The sequence below is a fragment of the Pelodiscus sinensis genome, chromosome 2 (genome assembly GCF_052426305.1).
Source record: "Pelodiscus sinensis isolate ZL-2025 chromosome 2, ASM5242630v1, whole genome shotgun sequence".
Lineage (NCBI taxonomy): Eukaryota > Metazoa > Chordata > Testudines > Trionychidae > Pelodiscus > Pelodiscus sinensis.
The window spans coordinates 229,264,817-229,283,001 of NC_143053.1; the positions used below are offsets into that span (position 1 = coordinate 229,264,817).

At 47.0% G+C, this 18,185-nt stretch overlaps 1 protein-coding gene across 11 annotated transcripts in view; it reads right to left on the minus strand.

Annotated features, from left to right (window-relative positions):
* The window catches only part of MKX (mohawk homeobox), a 122,076-nt gene that overhangs the window by 52,486 nt on the left and 51,405 nt on the right, over positions 1 to 18,185 (minus strand). For 8 of the 11 annotated variants that reach the window (XM_025185506.3, XM_025185505.3, XM_025185504.3 and 5 more), the window contains 2 exons: positions 3,586 to 3,619; positions 910 to 3,467 (listed from right to left, as the gene is read on the minus strand). The exons of 2 other annotated variants lie outside the window; for them this stretch is intronic. In XM_025185506.3, coding sequence (XP_025041291.1) covers positions 3,281 to 3,467; positions 3,586 to 3,619 — 221 coding nt within the window. In that variant the 3' untranslated portion in view covers positions 910 to 3,280. Of the gene's footprint in view, positions 1 to 909; positions 3,468 to 3,585; positions 3,620 to 18,185 lie in introns of those variants that run through there. One more of the 11 variants, XM_089776755.1, reaches the window with a different exon arrangement.

The window sequence follows — 18,185 nt, forward strand, 5'->3', positions numbered from 1 at the left end:
CCCACAGTCCTCAGTGCCACCTGTAGTGTGCTGCTTCCTCCTCCCAGCCCTTAGAGCTGCTGGGAGCATGCCCTGTGATGCTCTGGCAGCGATTTAAAGGGCCAGTCGCAGTGGCAGCAGCTGGGAGCCCATGGATCTTCAGCAGGCCTGTGCCAGTGGCACAGAAGAGCACCAGTCCAGAATAGCTCAGGCTTTCTGCCACAGAAAGCTGGCATAGATGCAGGGAGTGGAAATTCTATAGCAATGAAAGTCTGTCACAAACTTCCTGTTGCTATGTGACCCATAGGAATCCAGGGCAGCCTAATAAAGTGGCAGCACTGGCTGTGGACTGTGTCTTGTCACTATGGGCAAAGAAATGTGTTGGCTCAATATGTCTCTGCTACACCCGTCACAAGATGACCCTCAGCCAAACTCAATACTAGTTACCCTCCCAGAGGGGGACTCCTCCACTAGGCACAGTTACTTTCACAGATCCAGAGAGGTTTGAATTGCCTTCCTGTGCCAGCTTTGGAGATAATTTTCTAACCTCTATCAGAGCATAAGAACTGGCAGCATCACACCCACCAGCATGAGCATGAGGCTGTTCAGAGGAAACTCCCATGCAAGACTCTGAAGTCAGATTCTGTGTTCTCTCCTCTCTATAGCCCAGCACACTATACCTGGCGAATCAGTCAGAAGCCATGACCTTGCTGAGCAGCCACTGTTACCTGGGATGTACTGAGCTGCTACATTCACTCACACATCAAGAGGGTACTAACAGACAGTGCCCCTCCTCCCTCTGCTTATCACATACTGCACCCCATTCTAACAACCCCCATAGTACATGAAAACAGAGAGAACATAGCATGCATACGATAACTAAGGAAAAAGAAATGTTCATTTATTTAAAAAACAACAAGATTTGGTTTGCAGTTATTTATTTTATTAAAATGGTTACATAGGTTGAAACAAAAAAGAGCAATACTAATAATGTTTGTTTTTCCTACGTCATAAATAATTATTGAGACTCCATTAGCTGTTGGCTCAGCATTGATCATGATCCTTGTTATTTAAAACACACACACAATTAGCATTTATGTTTTTAGAAAACATTCAAGCAGCAACAAAAATAAATTAAAGAAAATTTTAACAAGAAATTATGCAAATATTTGTTAATTGTAAAACCTACTTGATATGTTTGGCAGGCAGGCTTTGTGCTTTGATCATTAAAAAAAAATACAAACGTATGTTTGTAAAATGGCTTGTCTTCCCCAGTTTATCCCAGTGAAGTCACTGAAAGTCCTTTTCATTTCTAACATGATGACAAATATTGTTGTCATTTACTCAAATAAAAATACTGAGAATATATCCAACAGAATAGTTTGACAAGACAATCAATTTATTGTCACAAAATATTTAATACCAGAATAATTTATAATAGTATGAACAAGAGTGAAGTATTTAATTTCTGTTCTTAGTTACAAACTCACATTATTATGACAAAAATCCAGTAAGTCAGTTAGATATAAAAAAATTATTGTCATGGAATTCTAGACACATAATGATGCAAGTCAATAAGAGGTATACTTCAACTGTTCATACAGTCATGACGTATGTTTCCTGCTTGGCACTTTATGTCAATGCAAATCAGCAATTTAGAAAACAAAGTAAAAATATATATGTACAAAATATTTCCGTATCAGTCATTTTCATTGTACCCTAAATAAACCCAACATAATATTATGTTACATCAGGAAGCATCCTAGAAGTCACAAAAAGGATGATATTTGCTAAATAGCTTGACTGTTTTAGTGCAACTGGAACAGACTATGCTTGTAGGGTACTTGCATTATTGGCCCAGTCCTGCTTCCACTGAAGCATATGAGAGTTTTGCTGTCAACGTCAATAGGAGCAAAGGGCTACCAATAACAACTGATTGTTTTTTTCCTGTGGGTAACCTATCCAAACTGTAGGAACAATCAGCTCTTTTCCAGTTTTCTGTAACCGATTCAGTACAAATTATATTTGGCTTTACCACTGTTTATTCAAGCACTGGTTAGGATATTGTTGTATGATTCAAGAAAATCTTGTACACCAAACACAAATTTCTGCTTTTACACTGATTATATCACTCAATAGCAGTCAAGTTTGGAGAGTTAAAATGTTATTTTTGAATGCATGGTTTAGCATTGACTTTAAACCTCTCCTAAGATATATGCTGATATTTTTCAATGTTTCACATTCCAGATGTTTTTAATTTGGGTCTTAACTTGGAGTATATATAATTTTGGTTATGTCTTTTTTTCCATTGAAATGTGAATTGTCAATCAACTGTCCTTATTTGATACAGTATGTACAAAATAAAAGCATTTGGACATATTAAAGTAATAAGTTTCCATTGTGGAACGTTATTGAGCTCCAAAACAAACTGTGCTATACATTTAGTTTGGGACCAGAAGAGATTGGTTTTGTTTATATATATAACTACTTCAATAAGTCAATAGCAAAGCTTTAGAAGGATAAGGATGAAATCCAAATTGAATGTACAGCCTGTCCTGCTGCAAGCTTCTCCTCTAGAAATCTCTAATTATCATGTCTGTGTGTACATGTGCATTCAGATTAATTCAAATGACTGAAATATTCATAAACCTGTGTATTTTCTACAGTATTGCACTTTTTCAAATGAGTTATTTTGGTATTTTAACACACTGCAGATACAGGTAAGATGCAACACCCTCGGTGTCATTTTGACAAAACACAGTGTACAATTTTTAAATAATACTCTGCATTTTAAAAAAAGATTTAATGTTTTCATTAAGAGTCACCAGTCATCAATTTGTATAAGTTAAATATGCAACATTTCTCTCAAGGGCTTCCGGCAATAATGTGTTCAACTCCAGACTGCTCAGGATCACTTGAAGTAATATACAAAGATTAAGGTTAATGGCATTGTCATTTTGAGGCATAGCTGTTGTACTATGCCCACGTTATAGCTTATTTTTTGAAAGCAAGGCACTTGTTATTATAGCAATGCAGACATTTTATGCGCACTTTGATTAACATAAAATAAGTTAATATCTTGATAAAAATTGACTTTATTTTATAATTTACATGCCTTTTATAGAAGCAATGGAACATTTTATTTAATACAATGAAAAAGTCTGGGTCGGAGAGTGCATTTTATTTTTAAACTGACCATAATGTATCTATTTTCAATATTTGCTTCATAGCTGTGGATCGGATTTTACTGAAAACCAATGCTGTGAGGAATGTCCATTTGACCACAAAAAGTAAAAAATTTTCAGAACTGCTGAACTAATGGCACTTTAACAGTCTTTATTTCTGATATATGTGATGACTTTTGAATGATGCAGCTGGTAGTCCCCTGCATTTTATCCTTTCCTTGGGCCAGGTTTGTTAGGGCCATCGCTGCATTGATCTCCTTCCAGTATGTTTCATCTTTTCTTGTTCCTTTTCTGTTAGCTGCGCTAGATTCAAGCAACAACAAACATTTACATGTAGAGATTACATTTCTACCATGACATTGTGATTAGGGTACAAATTGCATAGAAAAATTCAAATGGCCAAAGACAGCACCTCACTCACCTTTCACACTTATTGGGTCCATTTTCCAAAGTTTCTGAAAGCAGAGAAAAAAAACCTATTATTGTCCATTTTGTGCACAGTATTTCCCAAAACATACTCCAAACCCAGCATGAAATTGGCTCAGATGGAAATAAGACTATTTCTGAAAAGGAGATTAGTATTCTATGAAAGTAGCTGTATTTATCAAATGAGAGAACCTGAAATACAGTGGGACGGATTCACTCAAGGGTCTTAGCCAGGAGGAACTAACATAGACCCTAAGCAAGGCACTGGGTGACAAAAAGTCCAATTTGAGAGGCTGCAGATAGGTAAGTCCAATTTGAGAGGCTGTCTGCCAGGGATGTCATAATCAGCAAGAACCCCAAAGCAGGTAGTTTTAGTGCAGAGGGATCAGTTCTCCCAGCTTCAACAAAGGTGACTCTTGCCCAGGAAGCTTACTTATAGGTTCTGGTGGGATTGAAGATAGATGTTAAAAAAAAAAAATCCTGAGAACACGAGGAACGATAAGAAACATGAAAAAGCAGAACCACAGGCCTGTATGAATTTAAGGGCAAATTTGCTACAAAACAAAATTTCCACCAACAAGATGGTTTAATCAGTTGTATGTAACCCTGACCCAATTTGCAGCTAAACCACACATAGGGTATGTCTACACTACAAAGTTAGTTCGAACTAACGGACGTTAGTTCGAACTAACTTTCATAGGCGCTACACTAGCGCTCCGCTAGTTCGAATTTAATTCGAACTAACGGAGCGCTTAGTTCGAACTAGGTAATCCTCATTCCACGACGATTAAGCCTAGTTCGAACTTGCTAGTTCGAACTTAGGGCTGTGTAGACCCTTAATTCGAACTAGTGGGAGACTAGCCCTTCCCAGCTTGCCCTAGTGGCCACTCTGGCCAACACCAGGCAAACTTGTCTGCCCCCCTCCCAGCCCTGGAGCCCTTAAAGGGCCACGGGCTGGCTACACAGTTTGTGCCAGTTGCAAGGCTGCCAGCACCCGTGCCAGCACACCCTGCACCTGACACCCATGAGCCAGCCACCCGAGGACACCCAGCCCTCCCCCTCTTCCCGGGACCAGCCTGGCGGCTCCCAGGACCCTGCCCGGGGCCGCAAGAGGTGGGCGCCCGCGTGGTCTAGTGCGGAGATCGTGGACCTCATCGAGGTTTGGGGGGAAGCCTCCAATGTCCACGATCTCCACACTAGCCACAGGAACGCAGCAGTCTATGGCCGCATGGCTGCCAGCCTGGCCGCCAGGGGCCACCAGCGCAGCTGGGAGCAGGTGCGCTGGAAAATAAAGGACCTGCGGCAGTCCTACTCCCGGGCCTGCCTACCAGGGGCTGACCCGGAGGCGTGTCCCCAGTTTTTGGCTCTGGCCCGCCTCCTGGGAGCTCATGCCGTCCCTGCCCCCCGGGACGTGATAGACCCCGGAGCAGAGGGACCGCTCCAGGAGACGGAGGAGGAGGAGAAGGGCGCCGAGAGCCAGGAGCCTGCCGGCAGCCTGCCCAGGACCCGGGACCCCCGAGGCACCCCACAGAGCCACTCGCCTGTGTCGTCTGAGGCCGGGGAGGCGTACACCTGTGAGTACCATCTTGCTCCCCTTATGTGTACGGGGGGCTGGGGAGAGAGGGAGCTCCGGGACCGTGCGCCTGGGCCTTGCCCACCACGGAGCAGCAGCTGGGGATCCTGCAGGGGCCCTGGCCTTGCAGAGGGGAGCTGGGTTTCACACACCTGGGCCCCTGGGGTAATTGACCACTGGTCTTGTTTCACCACAGCCGCAGCACCTGGGCCTGCAGGGCGCACCACCCCGCCTGCAGCAGCTGCCCATGCCCGGGCAAGCAGGAGAGCCAGGAACCAGGAGGAGTACCAGAGGCGGCACCTCCGGATCCTGGAGCAACAGCTCTGTCTCCAGGACCACTGGGTCCAGGAGGACCTGAGGCTGCACCGGAGGAGCTTGGAGGCCCTGGAGGAGCAGGGTCATGCCCTGCGAGGCCACCTCCAGAGCCTGCTGGACCGCTTCCCAATTCCTCCTGCTCCCCCTGCTCCTTCTCCTGCTCCCCCTGCTCCTCCCCCTGCTCCCGCTCCTGCTTCCACCACACCCCCCGTCCCTCCTGCCCCACCCTCCACAACCATTCCCCGCCAACGCCCCCGGACCCGCAGTGTGGCGAGACGGGAGAGGCAGCTGGACTCCCACCCCTGAGCTTTCCTTTCCCTTCCTCCCTTCCCTCCTCTTCCTGCTCCCTCATCCCAGGTTTCCCCCTCCCCTCTCCCACCCTTCTTCCTCCCACCCTCCACCCCAGTTATGTTAAATAAAAAGACATTTTTGTTTGAAAAACAGGTGTCTTTATTTGACAGTAGGTAGGGAGGGGAAAGGGGAAGGGGGTAGGGTGGAAGAAGGCCCCAGTGGGTCATGCAGGGAGAGGTCAGTCCTCCTCCTCCACCAGGAAGCTCTCCTGCAGGGCTTCCCGGATCCAGACAGCCCCCCGCTGGGCTTCCCGGACGGCAGCGGTGCAGGGCTGACCGTAGTGTCCAGCCATGCGGTCAGCCTCAGCCATCCAGGCTGGCAGGAAAGCCTCCCCCTTTCGCTCACATAAATTGTGGAGCACACAACATGCTGCCACAACGGGAGGGTTGTTGTGCTTGTCCAGGTCCAGATGGGTGAGGAGGCATCGAAAGCGGGCCTTCAGTCGCCCAAAGGCCCCCTCCACCACGATGCGGGCCATGGTCAGCCTGGCATTGAAGGCCTGGCGGGAGGGATTGAGGTGCCCCGTGTAGGGCTTCATCAGCCACGGCTGCAGTGGGTAGGCGGCATCCCCCACCAGGCACACGGGTATGTCCACGTCCCCGACCCTGATGTGGCGGTCGGGGAAGAAGGTCCCGTCCTGCAGCCGCTGGCACACGGAGGAGTTGCGGTACACCCGGGCGTCGTGTGCTTTGCCGGACCAGCCCACATTAATGTCTGTGAACTGTCCCCAGTGGTCACACACGGCCTGCAGGATCACGGAGAAGTACCCCTTGCGATTGACATACCGGGACGCCTGGTGTTCCGGGGCATGGATGGGGATGTGCGTCCCATCGATGGCCCCCCCGCAGTTGGGGAAGCCGAGGGTGCCGAATCCCCGGATGATGGCGTCCGGGTCGGCGAGGTGGACCACCCTGCAGAGCAGCACCCGGTTGATGGCCTTGACCACCTGCGGCGAGAGACACAGCAAAGCGCCAATCAGTGGGGCGCCTGGGTGGCTGGGAGCGTTCGTGCCCTGGCAGTGCCCCGCGCCCCACTCCCGGAAGCAACCCCCCTGGCGGCGTGTAGTATGGCCAGGACAGACTGACCCCTCCGGTGAGGGGCGCTTTCGCCTCCTCCCGCCCCCCCTTTGTCCCTGGGGCGGCCCATCCCCTCCTTGCAGCCCCCCTCTGCCCCGGCGCAGTGGCCAACAAGTGCCATACCTGCATGAGCACCGCTCCGACGGTGGATCTCCCCATGCCGAACTGGTTCCCGACGGATCGGTAGCTGTCCAGCGTGGAGAGCTTCCAGAGGGCGATGGCCACCCGCTTCTGGAGGGGGATGGCGGGCCTCATGCGAGTGTCCCTTCTCCACAGAGCAGAGGCGAGCCACTCGCAGAGCTCCAGGAAGGTGTCTCTCCTCATCCTGAAGTTCTGGGTCCACTGTCGGTCTTCCCAGCGCTCCAGGACGATGCGGTCCCACCAGTCGGTGCTGGTGGCCAGACGCCAGACGCGGCGGGGCATGCCGGTGCCGGGGCGCCGCCGCGGCTCCTCCACGGCCCCCAGGGTGGCCAGGTGGAGAGGCAGGGGGCTGACGTGCACCAGGTGGTGCCAGGCAGCCTCGAGCCATTGGTGGCAGGCTTGCAGCAGCAAGTCCAGAAAGTGCACCAGAAGGTGCAGGGCGAGCTCTGGCTCCATGTTGCCACCTGCGGCGGCATCCCCGAAGGGAAGCACCGACACACACGGGCACAGAGACCAACACTTTGCTGTCCCTCGGCGAGGTTGGCAAGCAAGCAGGAAAAGCTGAGAACCGGCTGTCCGGGGGGGTCCCTTTAAGCACGAGCCTCAGATAGCCTCAGACAGCAGCTACACAACGCAACTACTGACCTGATGCCCTGCCAGAACCGGTTTCAGCCGCCCTTAAATGCCCCCCTGCGTCCAATCAGTGTGGACGCGCTAGTTCGAATTAGCAAAACGCTAATTCGAACTAGTTTTTAGTTCTAGATGCGTTAGTTCGAATTAGCACTGTAGTGTAGACGTACCCATACAGATTTAGAAATGACACATATTTACATAAATAACACACACACATGGTCAGTAGCCTTTAGTAATATGGTTGCATCACAGACATTTTCTCCTTGGCCCCATCCTGGGGCATTGGTTCAGAACTATTCTGAGATGGGAGGACAAAGTTGCCTCAGCATATAGACTGTTATATGTCATTAAACTATACACTGCACAATCTTAAGTGTACAACAAATGGCACATATAGAACTATGAAACTTCTGGGAGGGCAAACAAAACTTCCTGATCTACCCCACCCCCTGCCAAGATGCTCTACTGCTTGTCTCCTGTTGTGATTCCTCCCGTTTGATGACGTTTGTAGCATGCGCAGAATTCTTGTCTGAGGGCGACAGAATTTTTTTCTGCAGAAAATGTGCCGCATTTCTGCCTTTTGTCTACCAGAGGCCACTGTGGCATCAGTGCAGCTTGAGCTGGCTGGGGCTGACTGGGGTGGAGGGTGGTGGCAAACAGCTAGCAGGCTGGTGCCTTTTTTCCTCAAGTGAAAAGTCACAGTAGCCTTCTTGGTACCAAGTTGGGGGAGGGAGAGCTCAGTGGTTTGAGCACTGGCCTGCTAAACCCAGGTTTGTGAGGTCAATCCTTGTGGCAGCCATTTAGAGATTTGGGGCAAAAATTTATCAGGGATGGTACTTGGTCCTGCTATGAAGGCAGGGGACTGGACTTGATGACCTTTCAAGGTCCCTTCCAGTTCTAGGAGATAGGCAATCTCCATTAATTTATTTATAAGTTAGTAGGAAGAGCAGGTTACCCAGGGCTTCTGGGGAGTAGGTGTCACAGATGGGGAGGTGGGAGGAGGGAAGCTCCAGGTAGGGCCACATGGTGAGGCAGGTGTCTCTGATCCACAGTTGGCTTTGGCATATTTTTGTTACTGACTCTGTATAACTCGATACAAGAACAAACCAATATCATGTCATGTACCACATACAGTATTACTAAATTACAGGACCTTCATAGCATTTTACATATGAAAAGCATTAGATAGACAACTCTATGACCTGAAGAAGAGCTCTGTGTAAGCACCAAAGAAACTGGTCCCACCTATAGAAACTGGTCCCACAAAATACATTACCTCACCTACCATGTCTCTCTAATCTCCTGGGACCAATACATCAATAACAGTCTGGTTTATGTAAAGATAAATATAGAGCAATAAATACTACCTGACAGGCACCTGCAGTCATTATAATTTGCTTAAGACTTCCTACCAAACTCCAGATAACACATTTTCTGAACATCCTCCTTTTTCATCTGGGTATAATATTCTTGACGTACCCCAAAAGAAAAGTTAAAAGCCATTTATTTTGGTTACTATTCCCAACTCTAGCCCTTCTGCCAGTTTTAATACTTTCCGCACACTTACCCATTTCAAAAATATTTTTCTCTCTAGTGACTGAGTGAAAGATTCACACAAACTGAACAACCAACTACACATATACAAAACAAAACCAGGGAAGCTGGATAGACAGAGCAGGGTTTCACATGGACTAAATCAAACTGAGGAAAGAGCAAGGATTTTTTTCTTCAGTGTCTTTCCATTGCATTTCTCTTAGTTCTTACTTGTCATGATACTACACAAAACTTTTGCAGACAGATAGATGGCTTTTAAGTTGGTGGTGTCCTTTTACACAACTTGTCCAATGCCTCAGAAGGAATTGGTATAAAATGCAGGAGCAGCAGCAAGAGCATTCCATGCAACTGGGATGGACTCCAACAAACTCAGATTTTCTGATTTTGACATGCTTGCAGCAGTTTTGGTTATTTTCAAAAGACTCATGGGCCTAGTTAGTTATTTCAGTCTAGCCAGAGCATGGAAAGAGGCTGGAATTTAAGAACAAATTACATCTACAGCTTAATCTTCATGTTGATTAAACTGTATTATTCTTACAGTGTGAAATTATGAACAGCTTCACCAAGGTTCCCTTAGTGAGCTGCTTTAAAAAAAAAAAAAAAAAAAGGTCAGTTGTGTTGCAGCCAGACTAAGGCTATGTCAGAAGAAACTTTTCCAGAAGAAGTCTTCTGGAAAAACTTCTTTCGAGCATTCACACATCAAAAACACATCAAAAAAGTGATCTGCTTTTTCACAAGATAGTGTCCAATCAATGTGGATGCTATCTCGCATTTAAGTTGTGATTACAGTAAACTTCTGATAATCCGGCACCTTTAGGACCCAGGGGGTGCCGGATTATCAGATTTGCCGGACTATCGGAAGGGGGGGCTATGAGGGGCTTGGGGTGGGGAGGATGCCACTCCAGACCCCTCATAGCCCCCCCTTCCGATAGTCCGGCTCTGCCCCAGGCGTCCCTGATTCAACAACTGCTGGTCAGCGGCTGACTTGGGTACACGCGGAGTAGAGCAGCTGGGGTGCTGCCCGGTTGGTCTGGTAGCGCTGACCCTTGGCGCGGTGAGACCAACCCGGCAGCACCCCAGCTGCTCTGCCCCAGGTGTCCCCAAGTCAGCGGCTGCTGATACTGATCAGCAGCTGACTCCAGAAAGCCCGAGGCAGAGCTGCTCTGCCCCTGGCTTCCTGGAGTCAGCCTCTGCTCAGTTTCAACAGCGGCTGAATCAGGAGGCTGGGGGGCAGAGCAGCTGGGGCGCTGCTGGGTTGGTCCAGTAGTGCTGCTCCTCGGCGCTGTGGGACCAACCTGGCAGCCCCCCAGCTGCTCTGCCCCCGGCTTCCCCGATTCAGCCGCTGGTCAGTTTTAGCAGCGGCTGAATCGGGGAAGCTGGGGGCAGAACAGCTCCAATGGTCCGGCTGCCCGGAGCACTTCCGGGTTCCTGATGGTGCTGGACCATCAGATGCCGGACCATCGGAGTTTTACTGTACTATGTATGGAGTGGCCATCACAGCACCTGTGCTTTTTCTTGGAGGCCTCTTCTTTCAAAAAATAACCCCTCTTCCCCATCCACACGCACCTTTTTCCAAAAGAGCTCTTTCGGAAAAAGGCTTCTTCCTCGTAGAAAGAGGTTTACCACTGCCAGAAAAACCTCTGTGTTCTTTCGACTTTCTGTCAAAAGAATGCAATTGCAGTGTGGACCTAAGTGTAGTTTTTCCAGAAAAACTCTGCAGTGTAGACATACCTTAAGAGATGAACAATCCTCTTCCTGCCTATTTCATGAAATTTACGAAGGGACGGGCCATGCAGAATTGTAGTCTTTGTGCTCCATATACCCCGCTTTTTTGTTATTTAGAATAGGCAGAGCAAATGGAGCTTCTAGTTCAAAGGGAAAGGGCCTTTTATAAGACAGTGGAAGAGAAAAAAAAGGAGGGTTACAGATTATTATATAGTGAAAAACCCCAACATGGGAAATTAAGACACAGGAAGTCAATCTCATGTGACTGAAACATAGTTAGGAGTCACATACCAATGTATAGCTTTCTTATGAACAACATGTCCTCTGTTCCAGAAATAAAGAGATCTCTGATCTAAGGGGTCTCTTAGGCCTTAAATTGTGAATATTTTCTGTGTTGATAAAAGGTCCTGTATAACTCATCTTCATTTTAAAATTGGCAGCAGGACAGTTGGCTGTTTCTCTTTCCTCCTCTTTTGCTGGTTTTGGAGAACCTGGTTTCACGTATGCTGACTAGTGTTTTCAAAACAAGCCAAAGGAAGAAACAGAAGGAAGAGGAATGAGGCATAACAGGAGGCATTTGAATGAAAAATGAAGTTTCCATGTGTATGTAAATTAGTTCTGATGTGACAATTTTCCAGGTTAAACCTGATATTTTCATTGTATAAAGCTTTTCAAACCAGTTTAAGGGTACATGATTTAAATGGCAATATGAAAAAGCATAGGGGAAAGCTGGGTTATGTGGCATTCATATTATTATATTAATTTACATTGATATACCTCCTTTCCTGGCAGCAGATGCCAAAGTAAAGCATGAACCATTTAATACCACTACAATCCAGATGCCTTTGGAGCAGGAAGGTAGTAAGCAATCAGCATACAGCATGCTACACAACAGAATGGAGAAACTATTGTAATCACGAGCACTAAGCCATTCTCCTACTCTTACAAAAAGTGCCATTTAATATCCCTGCAGATCAGGGAGTACCTTTTGAAGGACCCGAGTACAGTAAACTAACTTGAGTGGTGAAAGTGCAGGCTGACCCACCTTTGTACCCAGCCCATGGAGACAAGGTGATACCATTCTGATCTTTTAACCAATACACTTTTTTTTTCTGGGAAACTAATTCTGTGCTGCCAGTGGTCCACTCTCTCAAACAGCTTTGTAGTGCATTTAGGATCACCTTCTTACCCCAGAAACCGGTGCAGAGGCTTCAAAAAGCCTTTTCCTTTTGTGTTCCCATGTCCCATGTCTTGTTGCTCTACAGAAGCCCTATAATAGATGAATCATAGAAGGAGCAGGATAGAATGGATACCTCACACTCAATCTGACTCCTGTATATAGTTTTTTTTTAAGTGAAGAAAATTGACTCTCCCCATCTGCAAATTTCTAGTTGGCAGAACTGTTCAAGGCAGTTGACAACTTAGTGAATCTGGCCTGTCTTCACCTGGAATCAGAATTTATTGTTTCTCCTATGGGAAATGTTCTGTCTGCTTTGTGGAGATGGTTGCTCAGATTTCGAACAGACTGGTTGCCTTTGACAGAGTTACTTGTATCAGGTCAGGGGAGACAAGCTGGTTGATTTGCAGCCAACGTGTGGTACCAGAGGTTTTGCAGAGCATCAGGTTGTGACTTGTGGACTGGACCCACATTCATCATATTCATATAATCTATGAGCATATACTGGGTTCACACATGGCAGAAATTTATCAATACCTCGTTTTGTGGAACTGGAGGAGGAAAGATGCCAGAAATGACTGACATCTAGCCCCATGTTCAGGAGACCAATTCTTTAAATTGATGTTGTCACTGATGATTACCTTCTCTGTATGCGATACCAGGTTATTGAGAAGACTGTGATGAAGTAGCTCCAGCAACATTTTGCCTTGACCACTTTCAGTCTGGTTTTAGATTTGGCTACAATACAGAGACTGAACTGGTCTTGCTCACTAATAATCTCTTTCTGTCACTGAACAAAGATCAGGTATTTGAACTGTCCTTAAATCTGCCAGCAACTCTCAGGTTTATCTTTGGACTCTGGTAGCAGAAAGAGAGTTGTGTTTGAATGGCCCCATCGCTGCATTATGGACAGATTCCAGAAGTGTAGAGACATTTAAACATATGCATGTTGAACCTCTCTCATCCAGGACTCCCTGGTCACCACAGATGTTGCTAGACCAGAAAGCCCTAGCTTCAGAGGTTGAGAGTGGCTGGGAGCGAAGCTGGTCTGGTTGACTGCAGCCTGCAGGGGCAGTGAAATGAGGGTAGAGAGCCCTGGGAGCAGCTGCCACCCCGCTGCTACTGGGGTTCCCAGGTCCTGCACATAGGGGAACCCCAGGAGCAGCTGCCGCTAACACCATGATGGGGCCGGGGCACCCCAGAAGCAGCTGCTGCTGCCACTGCAGTTTGTGGAGCCGGGGCTGGAGAACCCTGGGAGCAGCTGCTGCCCCACGCAGGGTTGGGAGCAAGGAGCAGAGCTCTGTGAGCGGGCTCGGGGTAGCAGAGACTGGAAGGTGGCTGGAGGAGGTCAGGGCTCTGGGTTCTCCTGGGGCAGCAGCCAGGAGGGGAACCCCGGGATAGCCCAGATGCCTGACCACCTCTAGTTTGGCAAATTCCATTTTTCAGGACCATTCCGGTCCTGAGAGTGCTATGAAATGCTAAGGGAGATTAGAGAGGCTATCAAATTAAAAAACTCAATAATAGTGGGGGATTTCAACTATCCCCGTATTGACTGGATACACATCAACTCAGGATGGGATGCAGAGATAAAATTTCTGGATACATTAAATGACTGCTTCTTGGAGCAGCTGGTTCTGGAACCCACAAGGGGAGAGGCTATGCTTGATTTAGACCTAAATGGAGCGCACAATGTGGATCAAGAGCTAAATATAACTGAACCGCTTGGAAATAGTGACCATAATGTAATAAAATGTAACATCCCTGTGGTGGGAAAAACACCTCAGCAGCCCAACACTGTGGCATTTAATTTCAGAAAGGGGAACTACACAAAAATGAGGAAGTTAGTTAAACAGAAATTAAAAGGTAAGGTGACAAAAGTAAAATCTCTGCAAGGTGCATGGTAACTCTTCAAAGACACCATAATAGAGGGCCAACTTAAATGTAAACCCCAAATTAAAAAACACAGTAAGAGAACCAAAAAAGTGCCACCGTGGCTGAACAACCAGGTAAAAGAAGCAGTGACAAATAAAAAGACATCTTTTAAAAAGTGGAAGTCAAATCCTAGTGAGGAAAATAGAAAGGACCATAAACTTTGTCAAATTAAGTGTAAAAATATAATAAGAAAAGCTGAAAAGGAGTTTGAAGAACAGCTAGCCAAAAACTCAAAAAATAACAGTAAAATGTTTTTTAAGTATATCAGAAGCAAGAAGCCGGCTAAACAACCAGTGGGGCCCTTGAACAATCGAGATGCTAAAGAAGCCCTCAAAGATGATAAAGTCATAGTGGACAAGCTAAATGAATTCTTTACTTCAATCTTCACAGCTGAGGATATTGGGGAGATTCCCAAACCTGAGCCATTCTTTTTAGGTAACAAATCTGAGGAATTGTCCCAGATTGAGGTGTCACTAGAGTAGATTTTGGAACAAATTGATAAACTTAATAGCAACAAGTCACCGGGACCAGATGACATTCACCCAAGAGTTTTGAAAGAACTCAAATGGGAAATTGCAGAACTACAGGCAGTCCCCGGGTTACGTACAAGATAGGGACTGTAGGTTTGTTCTTAAGTTGAATCTGTATGTAAGTCGGAACTGGCGTCCAGATTCAGCCGCTGCTGAAACTGACCGCCAGTTCTGACTTACATACAGATTCAACTTAAGAACCCCAAGTCAGCTGCTGCTGAAACTGATCAGCGGCTGATTCCAGGAAGCCTGGGGCAGAGCAACTCTGCCTCGGACTTCCTGTAGTCAGCACTGGTCAGTTTCAGCAGCGGCTGACTTGGGGACTCCTGGGGCAGAGCAGCTGGGGTGCTGCTGGGTTGCTCCAGTAGCACCGCTCCTCGCTCCTTGGCGCTACTGGACTAACCCAGCAGCACCCCAGCTGCTCTGCGCCAGGCGTCCTGATTCAGCCACTGCTGAAACTGACCAGCAGCGGCTGAATCAGGACCTGGGGCAGAGCAGCTGGGGTGCTGCCGGGTTGGTCCAGTAGTGCCCAGAGCGGCACTGCAGGACCAATCGGCAGCGCCCCAGCTGCTCTGCCCCAGGGTCCACAACAAAAGCCTGGTCTGCGGGGGGGGGGCACACTAGCTGCGCCCTCCCCCCCCCCCAGCAGACCAGGGACACAGGGAGCAGAGCCGCAGCAGCGGTGGGTTCCCGCGCTTCTGAGGCTTTGCTCTGGCAAAGCCTCAGAGGCGAGGGACCCCGCCGCGGCTGCGGCTTCAGTCCCTGTGCCTGTGGTCTGCTGGGGATGGTCCAGCACCAGCAGACCACAGGCACTGGGAGCAAAGCCGCAGCAGCGGCGGGTTCCCGCGCTTCTGAGGCTTTGCTCTGGCAAAGCCTCAGAAGCGCGGGAACCTGCCGCTACTGCGGCTTCAGTCCCGGTGCCCCTGGTCTGCTGGAGACGGTCTCCAGCAGACCAGGGGCACCGGGAGCAGCTTACGAACGGGGCTTTCTCCCCCCGGAGCTCGCAGGCAGCAATCCGCCACCTCGACCTCCAGGGCGAGAAAGCCCCGTTTGTAAGTGCGGATCCAACATAAGTCGGATCCGCGTAAGTCGGGGACTGCCTGTATTAACTGTGGTTTGTAACCTATCCTTTAAATCAGCTTCCATACCTAATGATTGGAAGATAGCTAATGTGACACCAATATTTAAAAAGGGCTCTAGAAGTGATCCTGGCAATTACAGACTCGTGAGTCTAACATTAGTACCAGGCAAATTGTAACTATAGTAAAGAATGAAATTGTCAGACACATAGATGAACCTAATTGGTTGTGGGAAAGTCAACATGGTTTCTGTAGAGGAAAATCATGCCTTACTAATCTGCTAGAGTTCTTTGAGGAGGTCCAGGGGGATCCAGTAGCTATAGTATATTAGATTTCCAGAAAGCTTTTGACAAGGTTCCTTCACCAAAGGCTCTTAAGTAAAGTAAGTTGTCATGGGATAAGAGGGAAGATCCTCTCATGGGCTGATAACTGGTCAAAAGACAGGAAACAAAGGGTAGGAATAAATTATAAGTTTTCCAAGTGGAGAGAGGTAACTAGTGGGGTCCCCCAAGGGTCTGTCTTGAGACCCATCCTATTCAACTTATTTATAAATGATCTAGAGAAAGGGGTAAACAGTGAGATGTCAAAATCTGTGGCTACCACCAAACTGCTCGAGATAGTTAAGACCAAAGCAGACTGTGAAGAGCTTCAAAAAGAGTTCACCAAACTAAGTGATTGGGCAACAAAATGGCAAATGAAATGTAATGTTGATAAATGTAAAGTAATGCACATTGGAAAACATAATCCCAACTATATATACAATATGATGGGGACTAATTTGGCTACAACTACTCAAGAGAGAGATCTTGGAGTCATTGTGGATAGTTCTCTGAAAACATCCACTCAGTGTGCAGCAGCAGTGAAAAAAGCAAATAGAATATTAGGAGTCATTAAAAAAAGGGATAGCGAATAAGACAGAAAATATCTTATTGCCTCTATATAAAACCATGATACGCCCACATCTTGAATACTGTGTATAGATGTGGTTGCCTTATCTCAAAAAAGATATATTGGCATCGGAAAAGGTTCAGAAAAGGGCAACAAAAATGATTAGGGGTTTGGAATGGGTCCCATATGAAGAGAGACTGAAAAGCATTGGACTTTTCAGCTTAGAAAGAAGAGACTATGGGGTGATATGATAGAGATCTATAAAAATCATGAGTGGTATGGAAAAAGTGAATAAGGAAAAGTTATTTACTTATTCCCACAATATAAGAACTAGAGGTCACCAAATGAAATGAATAGACAGCAGGTTTAAAACAAACAAAAGGAAGTTTTTCTTCACTCAGCGCGCAGTCAACCTGTGGAACTCCTTGCCAGAGGATGCAGTGAAGGCTAAAACTTTAACAGGGTTCAAAAAGAGCTAGATAGATTCATGGAGGTTAGGTCCATCAATGGCTATTAGCCAGGATGGGCAAGAATGGTATCCATAGCCTCTGTTTCTCTGGAAGGGGTGACAGTGGAGGATCACATGGGGATTACCTGTAGTGATCCTTCCCTCTGGGGCATCTGGTATTGGCCACTGTTGGCAGACTGGATACTGAGCTGGATTATCATCCCTAGATTTGAATGTCTGGGACAAGGAATTCTTAGTGAAACTTTCACCTCTGGAATTCACTTCTGGCTCTGGAACTTCAGATCCCAGTGGTCTTAGCCTGCAGGAATTGGTCTAAGATCGATCTATCTAGTAACTCAAGTCACTGGAGACATAAGAGTTTGACATTTTCTCTGAGGAATTTATAACAGAGAATGTTATAATGTAACAGGGAAATGTTGATCATGGTGGGGAGCTGTCAGCAAACTGAGGATTATGGTGCTGAAATTAAACTGAAGTCAATAGGAATCTTTGTTCATTGACAACAGTAGGCTTCAGAACAGGCCCTTCTTCAGAAAAGAGTCACAAAAATGATAGGGGTATGGAACAGCTGCCATCTGCAGAGAGATAAATAAGTCTGGGACTTTTCAGCTTGGAAAAGAGACGACTAAGGGGGGATATGAGAGAGGTCTATAAAATCATGACTGGTGTTGAAAAAGTGGATAAAGAAGAGTTATTTACTCCTTCCCATAACACAAGAACGGGGGGGGGGGGGGAGGAGTCACCAAATGAAAATAATAGGTAGAAGGTTTAAAACAAACTAACAAAGTATGTGGCTTCACACAACACAGAGTCAACCTGTGGCACTCTTTGCTAAAGGGTCTGGTGACTATAACAGGGTTCAAAAAAGTGCCAGATAAATTCATGGAAGATAGCTCCACCAATGGCTATTAGCCAAGATGGGCAGGAATGGTGTCCCTAGCCTCTGTTTGTCAATCTGTGAATAGGTGACAGGGGAGGGATCACTTGATAATTACCTTTCTGTTCATTCCCCCTGGGGAACCTGGCATTGCCTACTATTGGCAGACAGGGTACTGGGCTAGATGGACCTTTGGTCTCACACTGTATGGCCGTTCTTATGATCTTTTGTAATTAATAATGGAAGGGCTTGGATACATTTTTATAGTCACCAAT